The 24690-nt window shown below is 48.9% G+C and overlaps 1 protein-coding gene across 1 annotated transcript; it reads right to left on the bottom strand.

Moving 5' to 3' along the window:
* Positions 1–533: 533 nt before the first annotated feature.
* Positions 534–24153, bottom strand: LOC311221144 (sodium- and chloride-dependent betaine transporter-like; the record flags this gene model as incomplete). The annotated part of the gene is made up of 14 exons (XM_084304954.1): positions 534–677; positions 2488–2658; positions 3966–4066; positions 8907–9009; positions 10234–10371; positions 11044–11156; positions 11264–11388; positions 12242–12345; positions 13822–13956; positions 16556–16688; positions 17555–17642; positions 19307–19447; positions 20243–20377; positions 23961–24153. The coding sequence occupies 14 exons, from the start codon at positions 24151–24153 to the stop codon at positions 534–536; spliced, it is 1824 nt and encodes a 607-aa protein (XP_084161080.1).
* Between the last annotated feature and the right edge of the window lie 537 nt (positions 24154–24690).

The following is a 24690-nucleotide window of genomic DNA, read 5'->3' as shown; positions in this document are numbered from 1 at the left end:
GATACATTACTGGCTCCCTCTCCCTCCTATGTAGGTGACCTAGCAATACACTTTCCTTTGTCATCCTCACGCTTCTTATGTACTTCTGAGCCCACTCACTTATTTCCTGTGCTAACGCCCCATCGTTTTGTGCCTTTGCATCCCTAACTTTGCTCCTGCACACCTTTATTCTCTGCTCTCTCTCACCACTGTGGTTTCCTTTCCTCCTCCCAACATCATTGCTTCATTTTTTTTTCTTTTCTTTTCTTTCCTTTTTTTTTTTTTTTTTTGTTAACATATTACTTTTTTTTACATTTATTTCCCCCCCAGCCAGTGTCAGTACTGGAGGACACCTCTGACAAAAGCGTGTTGCTCCCTGCCCAGCTGCCAGCAGGGAGAGTTGTCCATAGGGTGTCCTGAAGCTGGAAGGAGAGATGTCCCTGGTGTCTCAGACGTGAAGGAGAGAAGGGAAGAGCCCAGGAGAGAAAAGAAACTACTTCAGGAAGGAGAGAGAGCGAATCAATCCGGAGCACGAAGCCGACATCCCCGGTGCCTCAGAAGTGCGTTTCTCTCTCTGTGATGCTGAGCACCTCCCGGACTGGAGGGGACTGCTCCTTGCACTCCGATTCGGGCAGACACGCCATGTGCTTCTTCACCTGTGGCAGGTCCTCTGCTGGGGAAATCAGCTGCACGAGCCGCTGCGGAGGGGAAGTCTCTGTTAATTGAGCTGATAAACAAAGTGACACCAAACAGTGATCTGAAACCACTGCTGGGAGCAAAGGCGTCCGGAGAGCTAATGCATGCAGCTCCCATTCCTCTCCTGCTGCATGGCCATGGATGGGAGAGGAAGGAGGGAAGGCTTTCTTTAGCTGCTTGCAGCAAAAAATATTCCACCCCTGGGCTCAGACCCTTCCTGTGGACTGACACCTGACATACAGGGCCTCACAGATGTACTTGTTGGCAGAAAGGTGCTAGTTATTACCCCACAGACATTTTTCTATGGCCACAGGGGAAAAAAAAAAAAGAAAAAAAAAAAAAAAAAGAGTAAAGCCCAATATTGTTTCCCCATGCCGAGTAGCCCTGCTTCCCTTTGAGTTTGGTGGGGGCTGGGATATGATGGCCCTGCTGAGTACCCACAGCCACAGCTACTTGTCCCTTCGTGAGCTGTTCAGGCCACGGTACTCTCCTTCCTTGCAAAGCACATCAAAAGGAGAGCAGGCAACTCATCCATGACCCATTTGATTAATTTCAGTGCTTCCACTCACTGTGAAGTGCCTGCCAGGATTCAGGATTTCAGTCATTTATTCAGAAGTATTTGCCCCATGATTTATGAAACCAGCCTTGGCCTGGAGCTACTCTATCAGCAGCTCATTGCAAGTTTTCAGTGCTTGGGACTTGAGCTGTCTTAATCAGACACATTAAGAAACAACATTTGTGTTTCTTGATCAGTCAAGTGTAACAAGGGGAATCAGTTTGTTGCAGCAACTGATCATAATTACCAATTAAATGCTTGCTTTCAGTGAAAGGTTTGCAGTATTCAGTTAAAAGGAACCGTACCTGGAAGCAGCTGTATCGGGAAATTAATTCAATACATTTGTGGGGCGTGACTGGAAAAATGGAACAGGTATGTTTTGAGAAAACTTGTTTACAAAACAGGAGCAAATATTCTGGGAGGTGTCATGCAGTTGGCTTTGATTCTCCCCTGAATCAGCCCGAGCTTGGCAGCTGATTCCTTCGTGCATGCCTCAAGCACATCCTCGAAAGTTTCTTCATAATAATGTAACTGAAAAGTCCCTAGAAATTACAGCTAATATAATTCAAACCAGGGCAAATAGAAAAACCCTCAGTCTGAAATTGGCCAAATCAATTCCTTGGATGTGCTGTAACATAAGCATTAGCACCACTTACAGCTGCATTTCAGCCCAAAGGCTCAAAGCACTTTGCAACAGGTGAGAAATATTACCTATTTAGCGAGCAGGACATTTGGGCAATTACTTCACAGACATCTCCACGTCCTTATACAGACATGTAAAAGTTCTGAGCTGTGGGGAGTCAGACATAGTGCCAGCCACGACTTCCTAGACAGTCTTCCTAGCATGAGGCCAAGGGGTCTACAGTGAAAGAGAGCAGGCTTGGCCATGGCATTGGGCAGACCTCTACAGATCTGTGAGCATCTCCTCTTTAATAGCCCGTGTGCAATTTCTTCAGAGAAAGTAACACAGCTCTCACCCAGCACTAAAAGGGGAGCAGGGGAAGGGATGAGAAGTAAAGGCAAAACAGATCCTGGTTTTGTACCAGGTGTGCACTAGTGGGAGTCTGTAAAGGAAGAGGACCCTCCAAGAGAGACCCTCCAAGCCCCACAAGTTGCCAGCAATAGCTATAGGACACTCTGGGGAAAAGCCACCTTCTCCGTGGAGAAATGTGCTAAGTGCATCTTCCCTGGTGCCCTTGCCATGCGCCGTCATGGGGAAGCAGCAGCAATTCACCCAGCGACCACCATCTCAGTACCTGCTTCAGAGGTCCCTTGGTTCTCAGGAGGATGAAGATGGCGTAGAGAGGAATGCAGACCATGGAGGAGAGTGCCATCATCCAGCCCAGCACGTAGCCCCAGGTTGGGTACACGTAGGTGTTGTTGTACTTCAGGGGTGTGTACTTGATGAGGGAGAACAGGAAGACAGCCTGAGGAGCAGAGAACAGACATAGCCCAAGGATAGGGAACACAGCCAGACAGCAGTCCGGTCACCCTACAAGTGCCAGGTGGCAATAAGTGTGCTGCCTTGCATGACCTGGCACAGACATTGCTAGCTGCAGCAAGGCAGGGCTTGGTGCCTGCTGACTGCACGTGGGGTCAGTTCACAGCCAGGTCCAGGCCTCTCTGCAGTGCAAAGCCTTCAGGCTCCCTGTGTGCAACCTATGCGAGGCTGGCAGCAACTCTGAGTCCATGAACACTGAGACAGTATATTAGTCATATCAAGGTCAGGAATTGTTGTTGTCCACCTCAGAAGCCCTCCAGAAGTACTGTGTGGGCCCAGATTGATACCTCTAGGGGGTCTCTGGCCACAGAGCTATCAGATTATTTGGGCTGGATCAGGCTTGCTTTGAAGATTCCCCCAGTATTCAACTCCTTGTGGAGTCCAAGGACAAGGGACCAGAAATATTTTGTAATCCGTGGGTATACATCTTGTCTATGTTCCCACTGAGGTCAAAGAAAGCAGCTCACAAGATCAAGCACAGGAGCAGAATTTGCCTCAGAAAACATGTAAACACCGGTGGAGCAAAACTGGACATACTCAAAACAGGCAAGAACTTGTCTGACTTAGGGTTTCCTTGATTTTAAAACACAGTTGTCACAGAAGTTTTCAAAGATATTTAATAATATGGAAAGCAAATGGCCATAAAAACACATTTCTGAGTCATTGGAGGTCACAAGAACACAGGCTGAAGTGAGTATTTCAGAATAGGGTAATACTCACCAGCTTTTTATTCAAAATTTGACCAAACCTCTTCAAACTTTGAGTGTGCATTTTCTTTTGCCTGCGCAGTAAACAAATGGCTCTTCAGGCTTAATTAATTTTCCAGGCAAAAGATAAAGCTTTACAAAGGAAACAAGTTGCCACCTCAGCTATGGATAAGCTTGTGCTTCTCCATAGTGGTTTGATAAAATTACACAGCACCTTGAAAACAAACAGAGAATGCAGGGAACCAGAATAACGTGTCGTTATCTTTAACGGCAGTAGCCAGATTGAGCTCCAGATGAGCTTTGGCCTTCCTAATTTTGTCCCTGCACAGCCTCGCTACTTCTTTAAAGTCCTCCTTAGTGGCCTGCCCACTTTTCCAAAGCTTATAAACCCTCTTTTTCCTCCTAAGATCAAGCCACAATTCTCTGTTGAGCCAGGCCGGTCTTCTTCCCCGCCAGCTCGTCTTTGGGCACGTGGGGACAGACTGTTCCTGCGCCATTAAGACTTGTGGTACTTGCACATACTCACCAAGCACAAGCCCGGGGTGATGACCAGCCAGCATATCTTGATCAGGGGCCACGGCCGGAAACCAATCATGTCCTCAATGTTGTCGTAGAAGCGGTTGGCTCCTTCACCACCAGCCAGCACGGAGACAAAGACAGAGGTGAGGAGGTGAGATCATTGCTCTTCCCTTCAATCACTACTCACTTCAGATCCCAACCTTCTCTGTCCTCAGTATCTCTTCCTGGCAAAACACATAGCTCTCCTAGTGAAATAACAGTTGACAAGCTTTGCTGGCATCCAGAAAGCCCATCTGTGGCTAAATGCAGAGGGAAGTTTTTAACTTCAGCCATAACTTTTTGGAAAGCTTTGAGTTACACTGTGGTGTCTGATCTCTTCTTTCTCTCCTTAGCTTCACTCACTAGATTACGTTGTCCATAATAGACTGCACCCAACTGAACTTTATGATACACCAAAGAGGGATATACCTCTAAAGATCATCTAAAAGTCCTTCAACTGATGAGACCCTGTCCATTAACTCTTCCCAACCCAAAGCATAAATTGAAAATGTATGCAATAGTATGCAGAGGAAAAAACACAATGCAAATGGACTTCAGCAGACCTTGTAGGCTAGGATGTCTTCAAGGTGTAAGATCCTTACATTGGCCAAAAAGAGAAGCAAAAGGAAGAAGAATCAAAAAGTCATTCATAAGATGCCCTATCATCTTCCTAACTGCTAGAAGTACTACGTGAGACAGCCTTAGATTAAATAGGGTAACAATATGAGACAAAATGCTCGAGCTAAACTCTCCAGAGAAAGGGTTACCACTTAAGTATCTCCGGGGTGAAATAACATTTATCTTACTGATGTTTTATCATAGTGCTTAGCTGATAAAGAAAGGCTTCTGCCTTTAGGGTTGTTTGAACTCATGGCCATGCCACATTTCCCACATACAAGTGTGGTGAGACCATGCTTCTTTGCATCTCGACAGCAGAAGGCTGGGAAAAATATGCCCGGAGGACTTGCCACACCTGCAGGTGCTTAGGGTTTGCTGGGTTTTATTTGGGGTTTTCTGTCCTAGAATTAAGCCCCAGTATTATGATTCCTTTATGTGAGTTCTACAAAAGCACATTATGTATGCTTTTCTTTTCTGTAATTCTTTGTGTAATTTTCTGTATCCCATGACTAATGTTTGCAGGAAAGCCGTCTTAAAACCAGCCTTTTGAAGTACTTAGGATGGGGAGGAGCAGGTTCTTCGAATACCTCATAGCTCCCATCTTGAGTTGGCAAGTTAACAAGTAGCCTCGAGCAAAAACAAGCTGTGGCATATCAGGGGACTCGCAGGCTCGTGTGGGAGCACAGCCTACATCAGAGAACAGAACCCTAAAACTTCCAAGTGGTAAATCCCATGAGGCTTCAGATAGCATTTCTGAAAATATATTGGGGATGAAATGGAGATGGTATAAACACGTGTTCTGCCAAAAAACTGAAATCTTCCACAGGGTGGAAAAAAAGGAGAGCATGATAAATGATACGACTTGCAGTTTACAGTCTGAGCACAGTGCAGTCTTTTATACCACACAGTGTTTCCACAGAAACACACCGTGATGTCAGAGACACGATGGATAAACTCATTTACACTGGTGGCTGAAGTCAGTTCCACTGCAAATTTGGAGCTAGTGAAAGAGACAGAGTGATCCAGGAAACACAAAGGTGTCGGACCAAAAGAAAGACACACAGACATCCATTCCCCACCAAGGAAACAACACAAGCCTTACACCACTAGCTGCTGCGTGCCTCCACCCATCCTTATCCCTATTCCCTGTAGTATAGCCATCAGGTCCTGTGTTTCCACGGTCACTGTGGCAGTCAGGAGGTGAAGTGGTGAAAGACAAAGGGCCCTGACAAGAATGGCCTCAGAGAGTATATGAACAGGAGGTTTTACATGTTCTGCATCTCACAGGCACATGAAGAGGTAATCAAGCTTAAGAAGTCATCAGTTCAATTACTCAGCATTGGCTTTTTGAGCAAACTAGAAGCTGGAGGCCATGTGCAGTCCCCCTTCCTTCCCAGGATTAGATAAAGCTCCAGAAGGGGAATCCTTAAGCCTCCTCAAAGATACTGCTGCTGGATTGAACAAAGATGTTTGCTGTTATCCCCATTATTCCAAGACAAGGGAGCTGCTGTGCAGGCTCAGGGCAGCTGTCCATGCACACCGGTATCACTTCTCTTCTGCTGACCAGTCCTACATGCTTTCACAGATGCCGCAGTCTTCCTGGCAACTCATTTTATTTTGCTACATAAATTTGTTGGAATAAATTTCATATTAACCCAACTGTAGATTTGTTTATATCCTTATATTTTGTCCTTGTGGAACCCTTCTCATTTTAAGTAGCTTATAACAACTGCAAGTGATACCCAAGCTGAAAGAGACTAAGATTTTTTTTTCTTCCACATCCAGAAATGGTGAGTTTCATAGATCAATAATATGTTCTGGGAAATATTTCTCAATACAATCTGTTCAAATTTTTAGTTTGGAACATACAAAAAAAGTCCCCCCTTTTAAATCTTTTATCCAAAGCTACATTTATTTGCATTCCTGTGTATCGAATTTCATGCACAGGATGTCAATAGGTGATGTCCTTGGCTCCATACCATAAAGCTAATCTTGTATCTGCTCCCTTGCTGTCCCAAACCTGCAGCGCCCACCCCTGCACCAAACCTGTGCGCAAAGCCAGCAGCAGAGGCGTTGGGGCACTGCAGGAACAACACGCCCTTTGGGTATCAGGTGCTTTTAAGGAGCCCTTGCTGTCCATAAATAAACATGTAAGGCTGCCTGTAGCAGGTGCACCTGAGAGGATAAAGCACGCCCAGTAAGTGCAAGCCCGATGGGCAGGATCCAGCCAGGAGTAGCCACACTGCATGTGAGTAAAAAGACAGAGAAAGATTTATGCCAGCAGGGCACAGATTCACCCTGGGGCCACCCACAGGTACCTGCTGTCCTCAGTTTGCTCTAGCTTTGTAAACAGTCCTTTTAGTTTCAGCCCCATCTCTCTTGTAGCGATGGAGGCCCTCCCTTTCTCCTGCTGATCCTAATGTGCACACTGTGACTGCCTGGAAAACGTCCTCCCCACGTCACATTTCCATGGTATCATGCTGCAAACCCCAGCATGCAAAAAGTGTGCTTGCTTGTATGAAGGCTGGCTCTCCCAAAACGGAAGGGACAGAGGTGTGGGGGGGAAACCAAACCACCTCCAGCACCTCACTGCAGGTGGGATGCCTGAGATCCTTGCACGGGCAGAGGGTGATACGTGAGGAAAGCCTCAGATCTCAGCGAGAGCATCTGCCTGGCAGCAGAGGGAAGCTGCCAAGCGGTGGGTGGCTGGCGTATGTGCTGGGAGAGGGGAAACTCGGAGCGCGTATTTGTGTTAGCAGAAACGCTGTAATTCTTCACAGTGTAAGCAAGAGGCTTGGTCCTGCCAAATCTGAGGCAGGGAAAAAAGCAGTGGCTGGCACTAGGCACATCTTTTCCACTAAGATGGCCCACCTCAGCCTGCCGACTGTGTCTCAGCCCAGAACCAGGCCTGTGTGATGGCTACTTTCCATGAGGAGCGGGGCGGCAGGATGCACAAACTGCACTGTAAGTTTCACATAACTCAGTGTGCTGATAGTGGAGCCCTGTCATGCATGGGCAGGAATGTCTCCTTCTCCCTGGAAATCCCATGGGGGATGTGTAGAAGTTGACTCTAAATTTAAAGCTGGCCGGGACCTGGCACTGCAAGCCCTCAGGTGAGCTTCCCCTGTAGGACATCTCACTGGAATAATCTCTCCTACAGACCTGCCTTTCTTGCATCCCTGGGAGGTCAAGCACAAGCAGCTGGACCTGCTCGCATTTCAGCTAGAGGGGAGCCCATCCAGACAAGAAATTGGCTATTGCTGTACATAAAGTGTTTGGAGAACCCGAACTGTTTTGCTTGGAGAACTTCATCAGCTACTCAGCTACAGCTACTGCAACCTCGGTAAAGCTGCAGGTGGCGAAGAGGGCAAAGAGGGACTGACTGTTCACTGTCTCTTCTAAAGTAAGACCCAGGTGGCACCAAATAAAACTAGCAGGTGGCAGATTCAAAACAAGCAAAAGCTAGCGACTCCTCATGCAACACCACACCAAGCCATAGAGCTCCTTGCTATGGGGTTTTGTGGATGATTAATGCTTGTCTGACCCAACTTGAAAAAAAATCACAGAAGTGAAATAAATAGAAAGATTTTACTTCTGGTTCTAACAATCCCCGAGGCAGTAGTTGTTAGAAGCTGGAAGAATATTCCCAGAAAGAATCATTTCCTGTTGGAAAACTCCACAGCTATACTCTTTCCTAAGCACAGGCTTCTGGCCATCAAAAGAGATATGGTATGGTGCTTGTGCCTGCAGAAGCCTGCCCTTGGTTTCCTTCTGATAGTTCATGGAGCTCAGCCTAATCCTGCTCCTGCATGGTCTAGTTACAGCTCCCTGAGAGCCAAGTCCCACATGCTTCTACGAATGCCATCACAGCCTGTGCAAACAAAAACCATGCATTGTCACAGATGTGACACATAGCAAGTTGGCATGCCAGCACTTGGTGTGAAGCGAACCAGCAGGACTAGACCAAAGGCCCAGGATAGGGAGACTGAGACAGAGGCTGAAGAGCAGCAGTCACTCCTCTGCAACTGATTTTCTACCTCAAAGGACAGCTGGGAAGAGAAGAAAAGATACACAAGATGAGGAAGCTTCAGAGACGGAAAATTCCTACTCCAAATGTGGAGCAGCTAAAAAATGTTGTAAGGAAACACTGGAAAACAGACAAAAAAGAGGGTCATTGCAGCATTTCTTTGCCCCCTAAGGGAGTGGATGGATCTTTTCTATCCACCTCCACTTCTTTACTCCCAGTCCTTGCCTTGAGATGGAGCAACACAGGCTTTTGTCTTCCACTTACCGTACACCCATCCTACACAGATGACTTCAAAAATGGCCACAAAGAGCAGGCAGGTGCCACTGGCAGCGTAGTAATCAAAGAGCTGGAAGATGTACATCCCGCCCTGTGAAAGAGGGAGAGAAGAGGGAGTCGTGTCAGGTTTCTATGCCCACAGGAGTGGAAACTATTTTGTTGGTTTTGTTTCATTTTGGTTTGGTTTGTTTGTTTATTAACCACATAGCAAGCGACCAGCATCATTCCAAAATATGATGTGGCAGTGCAAATCTCTGCACCTAAGAAATTGGGATCCGGAGGATTAGGATATTCAGATACCGTATTTTATCTCTATTCATCTTTATGCATTGCTTAAGGTCCAAGCAGCACGATGACAGAAGCACACCCCTCCCCTGCTGCCCCTGCCCACGGGCTGAGCCTTCTCACTTGCTGTCGGCTACCTCTGAGGCAGCTCAGTGGACTCCTCCCTCATATTTTCATGTGTTTTCTCAAAGAGAAAGCTGCTCTGTTAGAAATCGAGCAGATGTTTCCAACAGTGCTGAAGGACTCAACAGCAGGAGAGTGAACCCTTCATCCCACCACATGTGGGGCGATGTCCTGCAGCGGTGGGTGTAGGCACTTCGGTGCGAGGGGGCAGACAAAAGCCGTGGGATCCCTGAACCCAGCTTCACAGTCCAAGCTCTCTTGATCACAGTGGGAGCTGCCTTCAGCAAATCCTGAGCCAGGATCCCGTTGGAGGATCGCTCAGTGGTGGCTAAGAGGCTTAGCAGGAATTAGCTGTCACCACACAGCGGGTGGGGACAGCGCGGAGGAGGGCTGAGCCCCCTGCCCACGCGTGTGGTGTGCAGGCACAGCACAGCACCACATTTTGTAGACAAACACCACGTCCGTAGCATCAACACTGCATCAACACGACTCTGCTGCCTCTGGTCCTGGGATGACAGGCTCTCCCCTGGCCCAGGGAAGGGGGTGATGCAGCCATTACCCCATCCTTCCCTCCTGCTGCCCTGTTCCTTGTGGAAAGTAGCCAGCAAACGCCTGCTGATCAGCCTCTACACGTGAACAGTGCTCATTTTAGCAAGCTGGTATTTGCACAGGGCTGTGCGTCAGGCAGCCTCGCGGGGCTGCAGGACTGTCGCTGTGTCAGGCTGGGCTCTGTGGCTCTGTATTGGTGTAGGAGCATCACACTGGCTGGGAGAGACACCAGCTAATGCATCGGAAATTAAGGATAAATAACAGCATCAAAGACAAGCCTGCTGCCTCTGAGTGCTCCTCCAGAGCAGTCTAGCAGGGCTTCTGGTGCTTTGTTGTAATCCAGCTCCACCTTTCTTACCTCAGTGACCAGCAGCAGGCCCAGCAGGTAGCAAATGACTGCGATGGTCAGGATCAGCAGCTCCCGACGCCCCTTCTTCCGAAACACGGCCGGGAACATGTCAATGAGAGCTGTCACCATGCTTTCCACACAGACGAACTGCAGGAGAAGGCAGGTCAGAAAGCCCAGTGTCTCTCCTTCCCCAGGCACATGCAGATGCTGCCCTTGAGCAGGGTGAGGAAGCATCTGAGATGGCACCAGCAAGCGCTGGGACAGAAGGGAGCTCCCCTTGCCTCTGTGAAGCACAGGGAGCCAGGACACATGAGAAATGGAGGTGTGAGACCTCGTTCTTCATGTTCAGGGGTTGAGGTGCTCCAAAGTGGAGCCTGAGCAGAATGCCCTGCCTGGCACCCATGCTGGGACACCACCCTGTCCCCTCCAACCAGCACACAAAGACTGCACACTGCCCCACCGGGTTTTCCTCCTGTGGTACCAAGGGTACAGGAAGGTAAGAGATGGGCCCAGTGCTGAGGGGAGCACACAGGGGATTGCTCCAGTGAGATGCAGGCAGTGGAAAACAGCACCACTCCCCTTTGTAGCTGGGGATGTAGCTGGGACAGCCTCTCCTTTGAGGAGAAGGATGCCACCACGCGTAGCCACTGGCCGTGGCTCTGAGCACCCACAGCGTGGAAGTGCTGTGGCCAGTGTGGGGATGTATGTGAGGTATTAGCAAAGCACACACCACCTCGTCCTTTTCCATGGCTGTCAGGAGGTGCTCAGTGTGGTTACAAGTATTTTGGGAGTTAGACATGGAGAAGCTGTTTGCTGTACCTGGCTGTCCAGTCCCAAGAAGATCAGCATGAGGAAGAAGAGGCAGGACCAGAGCTGAGACACGGGCATCATCGTTACTGCTGTGGGGTATGCTATGAAAGCCAGCCCAGGACCTGGCAACAGACAGTAGCATGACCATGAGCTCCCTCCATGCTGGCTTTCACTTCAAAAAGGCCCCCACTGCCCTCCTCAGGCTCTGAAGCCTCCCGGGAAAACCCACCTGATTCAGCCACTTCTGCGATGGGCACACCCTGCTCTCGAGCCATGAAGCCCAGCACAGAGAAAATGGCAAAGCCAGCCACGAAGCTGGTGGCACTGTTCAGGAAGCAGAGCATGAAGCAGTCCCTGTGGGAGGAGAGCAGAGAGAGCATTGTTCCCCTCTGCACCTAAGCACAAGGCACCTACGATACTAGAGGAAGATACTAGAGGAAGGTGTCAGTGCGCTGCTCCACTGGTGACAGATACAGTTTGAGGAGCCGTGGGGAAGTAATAATTGCCTGCCAGCAGCCACAGCAGCACCTATTTGGGAAGGGATGAAGAGGAGAGGTGATTGATGTCTCCATCCAGAGTACTATTAAATTCTCCATCCATGCTGGAGCAATACTTGAAGGAATAGCAGAGCTCCAGCTCCTTGGAGCTCTGGGGATGTGTCAGAAATGGTCCTGATGGCTTCACTGAGCTTCATGTCAGGCCATGGAGAAAACAGTCCAAGGGCAAGGAGGAGGCCAGACAGGCTCAGTTAATCTCCTTGATAGGATCAAAATGCCACTGGTAGTACATTACCCTGCTGCTAGTAAAGCACTGGAGACAGAGGGCCCAGCATTAATCATCTTTGTACCATCTCCCCTGCCCAGCAAGGGACAGCAGAGCTGGCCACGCAACCTACCATTCGCTCACCCTGTCAAAACAGCCCGTGGTGTCTCCACGCTGGCTGGACACATTCTCCACTTCCATTCCTCCTCCTCTAATCCCTCCCATTTCCAAGCTGACTCATGCAAGGGAGCACTTCTAAAACAATTTTCTGGTTTTCTGTGTTCCCATAGCCCCTCTCCATCCCTGTGCTGTGTTGTCTGCAGCTTCCAAACTCCGAGCACCTCCTCATGCAAAAGAGCATGACCCAAGGTCTCTCCTGTGGACGGAGCCTTCCTCAGGTGCAGCAAATTTCCAGAAGGCTGCCAGGAGCCCAGGCTCCCCTTACCTGTAGCAGTTGTTGGTATATTTGTTGTAGCTGCCCAGAGCTGTGAGGCACCCCTGGCAAATGGCATAGGAGAAGAGGATCTGAGTGCCTGCATCCATCCAGACCTGGAACAGAGAAGGGCAGTGGTCTCCAGACCTGGCAACAAAATTAAACAAGTGGCTGTGCCCTGTCTGGCAACAACCTCTCCATCAGGGCAGAACAAACAGATTTCAGGTTTGAGGGGTGCCCTGGCATTGCATGGGAAAACTGAGTGGGCTCGTCCACCTCTGCTCCAGCCCTGTGCCCTGTGGAGGGTCCCTTGCTGTCCTGGTGCATTGCAGGGTGAACCTGGCCCTGCCCGAGCTGCAAGGTAGTAGGCAGGAAGGAAAACAGCCCACCTCTTTGTTTGTCTGTGTGCTCCCCCTCGCTCTCTTTTCCCTCTAAGCAGCCTCCAGCTGCAAACAGGCAGGCAGCTGCAATTTGGCAGCCTTCAGAAAATCCCAGCCTGGGTGCTTGCACTTGAATCTGCATGAATCTTTAGCAGATACACACATACATGGGAGCCCTTTAGGCATGGGCACACGCACACGTCCTCCTTTACACCCAAACTTCACACTCTGCCTAAAATCAGCAGCAGAATCCCTCACCCCTGCCGCACTGCCTTGCAGCAGCCTAGATAGACCATGTCAGCTTTGGTTAGCTTTTAAAAGACAGGGAGGCTTTCTCTGAATAAGCTCTGGCCATGAATAAAACACATTCAGCCCCCGTTGCCCCCCTGTTATTTATTTTGATATTAAAATGCCATTTATGTTCAGCTGGCTCTCGCGCTCGGCGCACTGCAGATTTTGTATTGACAACACATAATTGCATCTGAAAGCCATTTGGGGGAAGACAGTGTGTTTGGCAGCTGGTTTGGGAGCAGTTGGGGCTTCGGCCATCTGGGAAGATGCGGGAGGTAAGCTGGGGCTGTGGGCTAAGCATATTGCTTGGCAGCCGCCATGAGAAAATTTGGTGGTGGAATAATTAGCAGCGGTGGCGTTTAAATGCTCTTTTCGAGGGCGGGGGGGCTGCATTGACACCTCCCGGGGATGGCACAGGCATGTGGGGCATTGCTGAGCCCATTGGGAATGGGAGGCAGCCTGCTGAGGCAGAGAGAAGACACCAGGGGCTCCTTGGAGGGGGGTCTGCAGCCCCCAAGGGTGCTGCCCAGCTGGGACAGGGGAAGCAAACCCACTGCCCGGGTCCAGCATGCACTGTCAGCGTGCAATGGGTCTCAGGAGGGCCCTGTCCTTGCCAAACAACGCTCTAAGAGGACCAGAAGAAATGAGAAGTGGTAAATTGTTTTCACCCCACCTTTCCCTAATTATTTGTCTTTAAGAACCAGCAGGACCATCTGCTCCATGCTGAATATTTCATGCGCTGTGCTGCTTTCGCCGAGCCCGTGAGTGGAAACAACCCACGTGCTGTGCGCCCAAGCAGAAAGGCTGTGCTGGATGGGGGACAGACCCCTCTCGGCTCCTTGCAGAGGTCTGAAGGTCCCCCTTCAGGGCAGACAGCCAGATCCTCATGCAGCAGCAGCCCCAAGGGCTGCGCCCACCCACCTGCGGGTCTGCCAGCCTGGAGATGTCCGGCTTCAGGTAGAAGATGATCCCCTCGGCAGCACCTGGCAGCGTGACTCCCCGCACCAGCAGGATGATCAGCATCACGTAGGGGAAGGTGGCGGTGAAGTACACGACCTGTGGACGTGAGGAAACCACAGGGGAGATGGTCAGCGGGGATGGGGTGCAGGTATCGGCTCCTCTCATCTGCAGCCCCCACCCTACACACCAGCCTTGGCTCTGCCACCGGCCTTAGCTGCTACTGCTAATGTAGTCGTGGGGTAGGGAAGGGATTAATCAAGGTTAGATCTCAGCAGTGGCTTAGTTAATCTGCATTTTGTTCCTCACCCAAGGCTGTGCCACTGGTTGCTCTTGCTATTTTCTCCTTCCAGCCATCATCATTTCCCTGCTCTCAAGCTGTTCTCTTCATCTTTCTAGAGCTGCAAAAGAAACCTGGGTCTCCTCCTGTCACGGAGTTTTAATGAGGAGTTATTAAAATGATCCCATTCCCAGCAAGGGCTTTCCAAATTAAATAGCAACTTTTTGTGTCCAATTTGAGACATCTCATTTCCAGAGGATGCTCATGTGGTTCCCTCATCGCTTCTGAGCTCACAGGTAAAAAATGGGGGCACCAAGAACCTCAAAGCCTTTCAAGGAGACATGGACCATTGCTCATGTAAAGCTTTCTTTTCACATCTTGTGTGTGAAGTAAACAAATATTAAATCAGAATTAATCATCTCTAATCCATTGACTAGCTTGACATTTTTGTTTCTTTGCAAGCAAGCTGCAACTTCCTAACAGGTATTCATTACTAAAATTCATCCAAGTAATACGCAGGCTTGTTTACTCTATGGATTCATAGTGAGGGGTTTAAAACAAAGTTGCTGCTGCTTAATGACTGTTGGTCAAATAAGTCACAGTGTGTGGCACTCTTACTGTTCCCTTACTGAAGTAGAATATGAGCACTTTTGGCACAAGTGTGAAAATCTACCTTCAGAAATCACTTCTGCGGGGCATTTATACACATCAGCTGGATGCATAAGGAAAGGAAACATGGAAAAAGTACAAGGGTGGGCAAAATGCATGAAAGGAAAAGGGTTTTAATGAAAATGAGTCTTCGTGGAGTTGAACACAATTATTTTCCAGAGGTCACCATTGTTTCTTTAAGCTCAGACTCCTTAAATCACAGAAGCACAAATACAAGGGTCTGGAAGGGTTATCAGATCAGTGCAGCCTGGCAGTCAACCACGGCGTCCTGTTTACTCTGCAACTGGTGAACAGAATTATGCACATAGACCTTCTGGTACCTCCCTACTGCCTATCCTACTATGCTGTCAGTGAGGAAAAAGTAGAAAGGAGCTGCATTTTTTGACAGTGCCCCTGCAAATTTCAATATGACTACCTGCAGAGGAGACAACTACCCTGTCTCGCCTGAGGCATGTCTCATGACTGAGAAACCCACCCTGTGTTACTGCATCATGCCCATAACATCTGGCTATTAAAAAGTAGGTCCTGTATCCCAAAACCTGTGATGGAAAAATCCCCTGTGGTCCCAGGAAAAGCATTACAGCTATTCACTGCGCTCACTGTTTCCTCTCACCTTCTGGGCTGCCTGCTGAAACCAATTGGCCCAGCCAGCCCAAATGAACTTCTTCAGCCTTCTCCCACAGGGCAAGGCCATATCTCCAGAGGAGAGACTCGGTGGGGAGAGGTCTGAGAGCTCAGGGGAACCTGGGACAACTCGATGACACTTCCATGCACATCAAACAGCCTTTCAGACCCATCCCCTCAATATCAGAAGGGTATCTCTTGTGAAGAGGGCACTGTCATCTCCAGACCAGCCTACAAGGAGCATCAGAGATTTAAGATTTGATGCAGAGCACCCCCTCGCCCCACAGATGGGGAACCTGGCTCTTCCTCCTTCGGAAGTGGTGGAGAGCAGGTCAACATCAGCAAGAGGCACTGGCAGTCTAGGAGAAACCTAGCCAGCAGAGCAAGCTCTATTCTTGCCCTGTTAAAATAGGTGCCTTGTGTGGTTTGAAGGTGGGAAGGGGGATTTGACACTGAAACGTGGGTGTCCAGTACTACAGGGCATATCTGCCAATATTAGGGGTAGTGATTTGGAGGAAGAAGGCTGCTGAAAAAAATTGGTTCCCCTCCCTTTGTTCCTGAGACATCCCCTGGCCACCCACAGGACTCAACCCTTAGTTAATAACCCACCCATCCCACCACACCTCCAGGAAGAAAGGAGGTCCCAAACAAGTTGAGGCCATAGCAGCGTCCCTAACACCCACCCCAAGGCACACCACACTCATCCACCCCAAAAGGACAACCAGTTCACCTGATCTATGAGATCAACACCAGCAGGGCTCCAGCCTCACTAGCAGTATGCATAAAGTGACCTGCTGAGCCAAAACCCACAGGGGAGAATAAAAGGAGAGCACAAAGACATCCCTCCCACCCCATTATTTTGTAGGAAGAAGGAGCAGGAGAGATTCATGATCTATTCACTGAGGTGGTTACAGGCGGAGGCTTGTCTATTTTGCTTAAGTGTTTAATTATTGACAGGGATAGGAAGCTTAACGCTGAAGAAGACCTAGTCAAAAATGAGGTTTTAGGTTTGACGTTGGTGCTGTCACCTGCCTCTACTTCATGAAAAGGGGAAAGAGATTGGGAAAGAAATGTAAGACGGATACAAGGAGGCTTATGGACCAGGAGGACAGTCTCTGTTCCTACTTTGCCTGTGGACTTGACCCCTTTCCAGATGCAGAAGTAGCAGATGATCCACGCCAGCAGGAGACACAGAGCCAGCTCCCAGCGCACAGTGCCCAGTTTGTGAATACCATCCGTGAGCCCCAGGACTCGCTTCCTGCCGGTGTCCGGGGACAGGGAGAGAAACATTAACACCCCAGATCCCATTAATCCATACAGACCTCTGCCAAATTACCCCCATCAAGAGACTTAGCAGACTGTCCACAACTCCTCACCTCTGTGCCTTGTGCTGGCTGCAAAGGACTAAGGGCACTCACCCCTCTCAGAGGTGCTTTAAGGGCCATAGATGAAAAAATCCCTGCTGAGGCTGAGCCTCTGTCACCTCCTCCTTTCTGAGACCTTCCTCAGTTCAGTGAGAAGCAGCAGCATGGCTCTGTGGCCATTTCAGCCTCTCTGGGGTGCAGCAAGGAGCCCTTCTGGGACACTGTCTGGCCTGATGCACGACCCCTCTTTCAGAGGTGTATTATGGCATGCAGAGGTGTTTTATGGCTTCCAGGCCCATAGTCAGACCTCCCTGAGCAGCCCGATGGACCTCTTCTCTTTGGCACCAATAAATACATGGACGGAAGAAGTGAAATGGCACTTCTGTCCCTTTCTGTTTCACTGTTCAGTCTGCTCTGGCCTCTTGTGCTTGCCTGCCAAGGACAGCCTGCAGCACCCAACGCAAGCACACCCTTACAGCAAGTCCTCATCCTCTTTTGGGGCTTCTTTTTCACCTGGGCACGTCAGTGCCAGAATTTGTGCACATTACTGCTCAGTGCAAGCAGCCTCTGGGGTGCATCTAGTCCTCATGCCCCTGGGATCTGTGATGATCTCCTTGGCAGCTCCATGCATTGTGCTCCCCTGGGTCTGACCTATGGCATCTCACTTGGCCTTACTGGAAACCCCCCACCCTGGGGTATTCCTACAGCTTCAGCCTTTGGATGAGAGTGGAGCCTGAATCAAGGGAAAGTGATCACATACTCCCAAAACTCAACCACTGGGGAGGTGGCGTTCGCAGGCATGGTCCTGTTGTCCAAGCTGGATTTATTCAGAAAGTCCACACAGAGATCTACCAAAAGAAAAGGAAGCCAATGAGCCAGAGAAATTCTCCAAGGCTCCTCCATGAGGGATGCTCCTTCCCCTCTGTACCCTAACCCTCATGCTGACTGCACACAGACTCTTCACTCCATGCTATTGAGCATCTCATTAAACCCTTGTATCTCATTAAGCATCTCATAAAGGACTGGCTCTCCCCAGCTGCAAGTTCCAGTCCAGGAGCAGCCAAAGAGAGGAAGGAGAGAGGGAAGGGGAGAGCAATTCCTAGCCAAAGGGAAAACAGATGGCTGCAAGATGTAGATTATTGTGGGATAACCACTACAAGTAGCCAGGATACAAAATCCCGTTCACCTCCTGAACTACACATCACCTGCTATGCACACATACAGGTATATGTTCACACATGCACCACAGCTGCCTTCGTGTCCTGCTAGCCCACCCCCAACCCTGTCACTTAGCGTAAAACTGCTAAAAACAGAGGACATGCCATGCATCCAAGAAATGCACCTCGTCATGCATTTGGCAAGCAAAAGATAATCCACAGGAAAACAGGAGAAGCCCAGCTGTGGCTGGGAAGCTTCTGCACGTGAAGCGAACATCTGTGGTTTCCTCACACCCAAACCATGCTGGGAGAGCTGAAGGAATCAGATCCTCTATTGACAAGGCTGCTTACCTCTCCTGGGATGCAGGGGCAGAGGAAGCTGTGAGTGAATGGCCCATAGGGCGGGGAAGTTTAACACATCACAGAAATGAATCATTACAGCCCAGAGAAAAAGGGAGGGAACTAAACTGCTGCCAAAGCCCTTTCCAGCTTGGCTTTGCACTGAAAACAAAACAACCTGTTCAACTTGGTTAAAAAAAAAAAAAAAGGCCTATCAGGGCATCTGATCCATGAAGGTTGACTCACATCTACCCCATCTTCACAGCCCGAGTGCCTTGAACAAAACCAAAGCCAGGTTATCACTGCTGGTCACAGTTTTGTGAACTGTGGCCAGCACAATGAGGTTAATCCAGAAGAAGAGTGCCTTAGGAGTTTTGTTTTCCTGGTTCCTGCACTGGAAGACTTGTACTGGCAAATCCTCCACAAGGGCCTGGACCAACTCAGCCAAAAGCTGAGCATGTGAAGGAAAACAGTTTGGTATGTGACAGCAGCTGCTCCAGTAGCTCTGAAGTAGCAGGGTAGCATAAGGCAATTGTGAGATAAATTGTTGTGCCAAAGCTAATGAAATGCTCCTGCGTTGTGAGGAGGACACTAGATTCGTTTAAAAACCCTCCTGACCCACCTCTCTCACTTTCAAGAAAATGTGGGTTTTTCAGTGAAATCTCAATGACCAAAATATCTCCGTGCAGAAACAGTTTTGTCCCCTACTGCTAAACACAGGGACGGACCTGTCACTCCTGGCAGCTGCCCAAGGTGAATGACGACAGCTGCCTTCGCTGGAGTCCCTGACCACAGAGCACCTCATGAGACCTCTGGGCACCTCTCTGTGACACCCATATTACAACTACAAAGCAATGCAGGAAACCATGACATTCATCTACAGCTAAAACATTTTTTAGACGAATAAAAAACATTTTCTACAAAATCCAGATAATGTGGGGGAATTGGGAAGGGGAGTCAGCTTGAAAGGCAAGTTTGCACCTGCTCCACCAGAAGCCATCCATAGGAAAGTGTACCTGAGTTCCAGGGGTTATTGCAGCTGGCCCACGGCAGCACTGCGGTGAAGGAGCTGAAGAGGTAGAAGAGTGCCCAGGACAGGATGATGATGTAGTAGATGTTCAGATAGGACTCAATGACTTGTGCGGAATATCCAAGTCCTGTGAAGGAAAGCAAAGGCTTTTGAGACAGATGCCAACCAGCTACGTGTCGAGCTTAGCCCCAGAAAAGACATAGTCCATGCTGTGGTAAGAAGGGCACAATGCCAACCACATGGGTCCCTAGAGAGCAGGATCAGACCTACTTCTGGGAAAGGGAAAGGATTATATGACTGTGCATGAAGGCAGGAAACGTTGTTGGTAACTCTAAAACAGCTCTATGGTGGAACAGAGGAGAAAACCTTTCACTGTCAAGAAAACATTTTTGTAGTACTAATGTGTTACTGTATTGCACTGTGTCTCCTGCAGGAAAACCAGCTGTAGCCCTGAAAGTGAAGAAATGCAGGTGAGTTCCTTCCTTCTGGAAAGACTCAGGGAAAAAGGGTTCATAGTGCTGATGCACACCATGCATAAAGCGTGGAGTTGGGGCAAAAGTGCAGATACTGCTGAGCTCCGGCCTCGGGTCCTGCTTAGGCCTATCACTCACTGGGACACCAGAAAATTCATTGGGTCAGAAAGCCCAAATTCGCCTGTTTAAAACTGGTTATCAGCACTGAGCCAGCACCACTTGCCCTCAGTCACCTACAGGAGTCGTGGTATTGCTGCCCTGCACAGGCACCAGGAGAGAAAATGAGGCTGGTATAGAGAGGATGGGAGGGGAAAATAAATTAAAAAAAGAAAAAATAATAATAAAATAAAATAAGAAGGAGAAGAACCAGAATAAGAAGATTTCCAAAAGAGGCTGTGAGTCACTACCTGCCAGAAAGTGCTGCCAGCAATTCCTGCAACTTGACTCACCTTCGAAGATGGGACAGATCTTCCTCCAGGCAGTCACCCCTCCCTGGCTGGTGTACTGCCCCAGCGCCGTCTCCAGGAGGAACAGGGGGATCCCACAGGTGAAGAGGAAGATGAGGTAGGGGATGAGGAAGGCTCCTGCAGAGATGGGTGAGATGCTGCCTCAGGAACCTCTGTAAAACCTTACCCCACACACACCCCTTGCCAGGTACCTGTGGCCACAGTTGGAATCGTCTAGATAAACACAAATATTTCTCTGAATTAACTGCGTGGCCCGTGCAAAAGAGCAAGGTCTCTAATTCCCTCATTTCTTGGAAAAATGACCTGTCTTGTGCTACTGCGGTACTTTGGTGTTTGGTATTGGCCAGAACCCAGAGGTAGGGAGTAGTCGGGTGAGGAGAAGGGAAAAGACCACTCTGGAGGAGTTGTCCCTGTCGTCACTCCCCCACCTCCTGCTGGCTTTCAGCAGGAGCCAGGTAAAGCAGAAGGAGCCCTCGTTTCACATAACCACATTAGTTATGCCTGTCCCGGGAGTCACAGCAAAACTCCCACTTGCCCAGAGGATACGAACCTGGGGGATGGTGACATTTCCTGGTAAATAATAAATTTGCTGGGGTATAGATTTGCTTGAGACAAATTTCACATCAAATTTGACAAGTAGCTTGCACTGAAAGGATGGAAGTAGGGGGATGGCTAAAGAGCATCTTTCCATCATTTTCAAAATGAAAAAGTTTAACTTCTCTCTTCAATTTTTCATTACAATATAGAGAAACAGCTCAAGAGAAATTGGCCTGAAATGACCCTTGGATTAACTCTTGATGTAACGGAGAGAGAGCAGTTGTTTTCCCAGAAACAAAAGCCAACAAAATCACTGCAGCAAAAAAAAAAGACTAAAATAATATTAATAAAATAATAATTAATAATAATAATTAATAATTATTATTGTTGTTATTTATTGTTGTTGTTATTATTATTATGCCATGCTCAACTTTTTTTTTTCTTTTTCCTCTTCTTTTTGGTTCCACTGCCACCAGCACTTTTGTTGTTCTGCTCAAAACTGCTCCTGAGATCTCAGTCTCTCTGCTTTCCTCCCTTCTGTCATCTCTCAGACTTTCTCCCCATCATTCTCCCACCCCCAGTGCCTGGGGAGCAGCGCTGGTGTGAGCAGCAGAGAGGAGGGCCCTTTCCTCAGCAGGACCAGGCTTTGTCCCCAGGCCCACTCCTCCCCTGCCAGCACAGCCATTCATGCTGAAATTCCTTCCCATGAAGGATAATTAGCAATTAGGAACGTTTCCTCTTGTTTTTAAGCCAGCAATGTTACAATAACAAGCAACATCCAGATTTCCCCTAAACACAGCTGTGCCATAGCTGCAGGGGACCTGGGGCTGGAGGCAGGGAGGCCAGCTCACAGCTTCCACCCAGGTTTGCAGAGCAGGGAGTGGGAACTGCCTGTGATAAACCAGGGGCAGCTGCTCCTGCGATGTTACAAGGCATCTGCATGCCAAATCTACAAGACAGCTTTATTATCCTGCACATGGACGAGCCCTTCAGCAGGGCCCGGACCCTCTCCTCTCATACTGTGTCTCAGAACCTGATCCACTTTAGTCTCTGAGCAATGAGGGTCTTCTCACACCTCTGTTGTCTTGTCTCCGTTAACATTGCCAGGGTTGTTACCAGCTAAAACTCAGGTTGCAAGCTCTTCCCCAGCTTTCTGCTCCACTGGAGGAGGCTCAACCCTGACTGAAGCCCCCAGAAATGAGCCCTCTTTCCTTATGAGTCTACGACTCCATAATGCTGAGCAATTAGATCAAACCTGAAAATGAAACCAGACACTTGGTTGCTTAACAAAAAGGTAGCACAACTGCTTTTATGGCATCTGTCTTTACAGCTTTATAACTGTTTCACTGCACCTGAAGGTGGAGAAAGGTGACAGGACGCCATTCTCCAGTTTGGGAGCGGTGGAGCAGTTATAGATGGCAAATGCCTTTTTTTGCAACAACTTGAAGGACTTTACCAATGGTGAGAATATCTTTTAGTGGCATGGGAGAGACTGTGTATCATCCCACACTAGTTTGTTGGCCAACTAGTTCTCTGGAGCACCAGAGAGAGAAATACGCCTTCTGTTTTCTGCAATGGCAGTGTGTGAGTTGGGAGGGAAAGACTCTCCCATCCCAATCTTTCCCAAGCCTAGCCTTGATGACCTCTGAATGTCAGCATTAGATATTCCAGAGTAGTTTAATTTAAATATATATATATATATATATATATATATCTCATATGGACATCTAATATGAACAAAGTAGCCTTTCCACACTAATTAACATAGAAGTTGCAAAGACTACTGAACCAGATGCCATAGGCACGCACTATGCAAAGATATCATCTGAGCCCAGGGAGCCTTTTCCACGCAAAAACCATTTCTCTCAAGGCATCACTGCAGAATGGGCTGTTCAATGAGGTGCAACACCAGTGTTTACTCTCCTGTGCCATTCCGACTTGCTTTTGTTGCCCACAGTGCCTGTCATCAAAACCTCAGAGAGGGAGACTGGAGGACCTGCTAAAAAATGTCCCAGGTTCACGTAAAAACTTTTTTAATTTTCTTAAACCATCTTCCTATCCAACCCCCATTTGGCTCAGAGGAGACATTGTATTGACTCCAGCTTGATTTGGAAAAACTTCAGTAACAGCGCAGGGGACAGGAATTTGGTAGTCCTGGGCTGAACAACAGCTGAGTCAGTAATCCACTGGTGACAGCTCACAGCACCTTGGGAAAGAAGGGCCTTTGTGACATGGCCCGCAGGGAAAAGATGCTTAAAGGAGGGGGAACGGGCTAAGAAAAATTGGTGACAGTCTGTTATTCCCTTCCTACTTCCCAGTTACATTATAATGTTTAACCACACAATGATTTTATTGCATTGTTATTATGAAAGGGGTAGTGACACAAGAAAGAAATAAAAAAAAAATGGGGAAGAGGAACAGAATCTTCCTGGGAATAAATTTCCCTTCTGTGGTTTGACAACCAGGAGAGCTGCTCCTCGGGAAGAGGCATTAGTGTCCTTCTTCCCATCCTCTGCGAAAATCCTTCCCTTCAGCTGTGGTTATCTGGTCCCCTTTGTTGCTTCTGGAGCCAACTGAGTTACACTGACACAATAATATGCTGTGTTTCCCTCATAACCACAGGGCAGCCAGCACAGTGAGAGGAGCTGGTGGGAGGTAAGTGCCCTGGAGATGGAAGCAGGCTCCCAGGTGCCAGGAAGGCAGTACCAGGCTTTGGCAAGTATACCAGCACCACCAGAGCCTTTCTTCCTCCACAGCAAGGGCCCAAGAGAGGTTGGGGTGGCAGACAGGGTGGGAAAGGGACTGATGTAGAAGGAGGTTGCTGCTGGTTTTCTGAACCCTCACACCTTTCTGGTCATTTCAGGAGATAATCTGTGTCTCTAAATGCCCAAGAGCCTTGAAGAGTTACAGGAAGGGCTTCCCTAAAAGACCAATCTGTCATCCAAAGCTGGGAGAGCTGCTTTGAGAGCCAGAACCCAGCGGGGAGCTGGATTCACCTCCCAGTGCTGCTCAGCTCCTGGCTTTGGCAGGAGCCAACTTGCTGGAGGAGCCACTAAGGGATTGCATATGGGGGCACAAAATGTGTAGGAGAAATAGATCCAGACACGAGTGTGTCTTGCAGTGCCCACAGACCAAGAACAATTGATGCATGCTGCGAACTTACCACCGCCGTTCTTGTAGCAGAGGTAGGGGAACCTCCACACGTTGCCCAGACCAATGATCTCCCCGGCCACAGACAGCACAAACTCCATTTTGCTGCTCCACTGGCCTCGCTCTTCCATTTGCTCCTTTTTTATCTCTTCGGGAGCTGCAATGGCCCCATTGGGCCCTGCCTCCTTTGCTGCAGCTCTTGTCATGGCTCTGTGGGACAAAAGAGAAATAGTGCACGGGATGCAGGGAGCTGCTGTGGGACCTGCTGCTGGGAGGAAGAGGGAGGGGACCAGCAACCACGATGGATCTGTCCCTGCTATCACCGTGGGGTTCCCCTCATCCTTTGGAAAATGGCTGATTTGGCATCAGCAAGAAGCATTTTCCCTGGGACAAAAATCCTGTGTTGAAGGGACAGGGGAAGGGTCTCTGGTCTTCCCCGTGTGTATTATACAGCAACTGCCTCTGAACAGGCTCCTGGAGTGGCTGCAGAGGGCAGGACAGGAATGTTAAGGATTAATAGCCTGACTAAGGGTGACCTATCATCTTGTTTCAGCACATTGCCAGAAGTGCCGTCTTCAGACCCCTGGCCACCACATTACATGACAGTGCAGCCTGCCACCTGAGCAAAATGCACGTGTACTTATTTGACCTGGGCTCCTTTCGGTAACAGGCACAAGCAACAAACCTCCACCTCTTTGTCCAGTCCTACAAGAAAAAAAAAAGGAAACAACACCCCTGAGATT

Source organism: Netta rufina, assembly GCF_964035555.1.
Source record: "Netta rufina genome assembly, chromosome: 1".
Lineage (NCBI taxonomy): Eukaryota > Metazoa > Chordata > Aves > Anseriformes > Anatidae > Netta > Netta rufina.
Note: the sequence above shows the minus strand (reverse complement) of the source record. Positions and strands in the feature narration are given on the sequence as shown.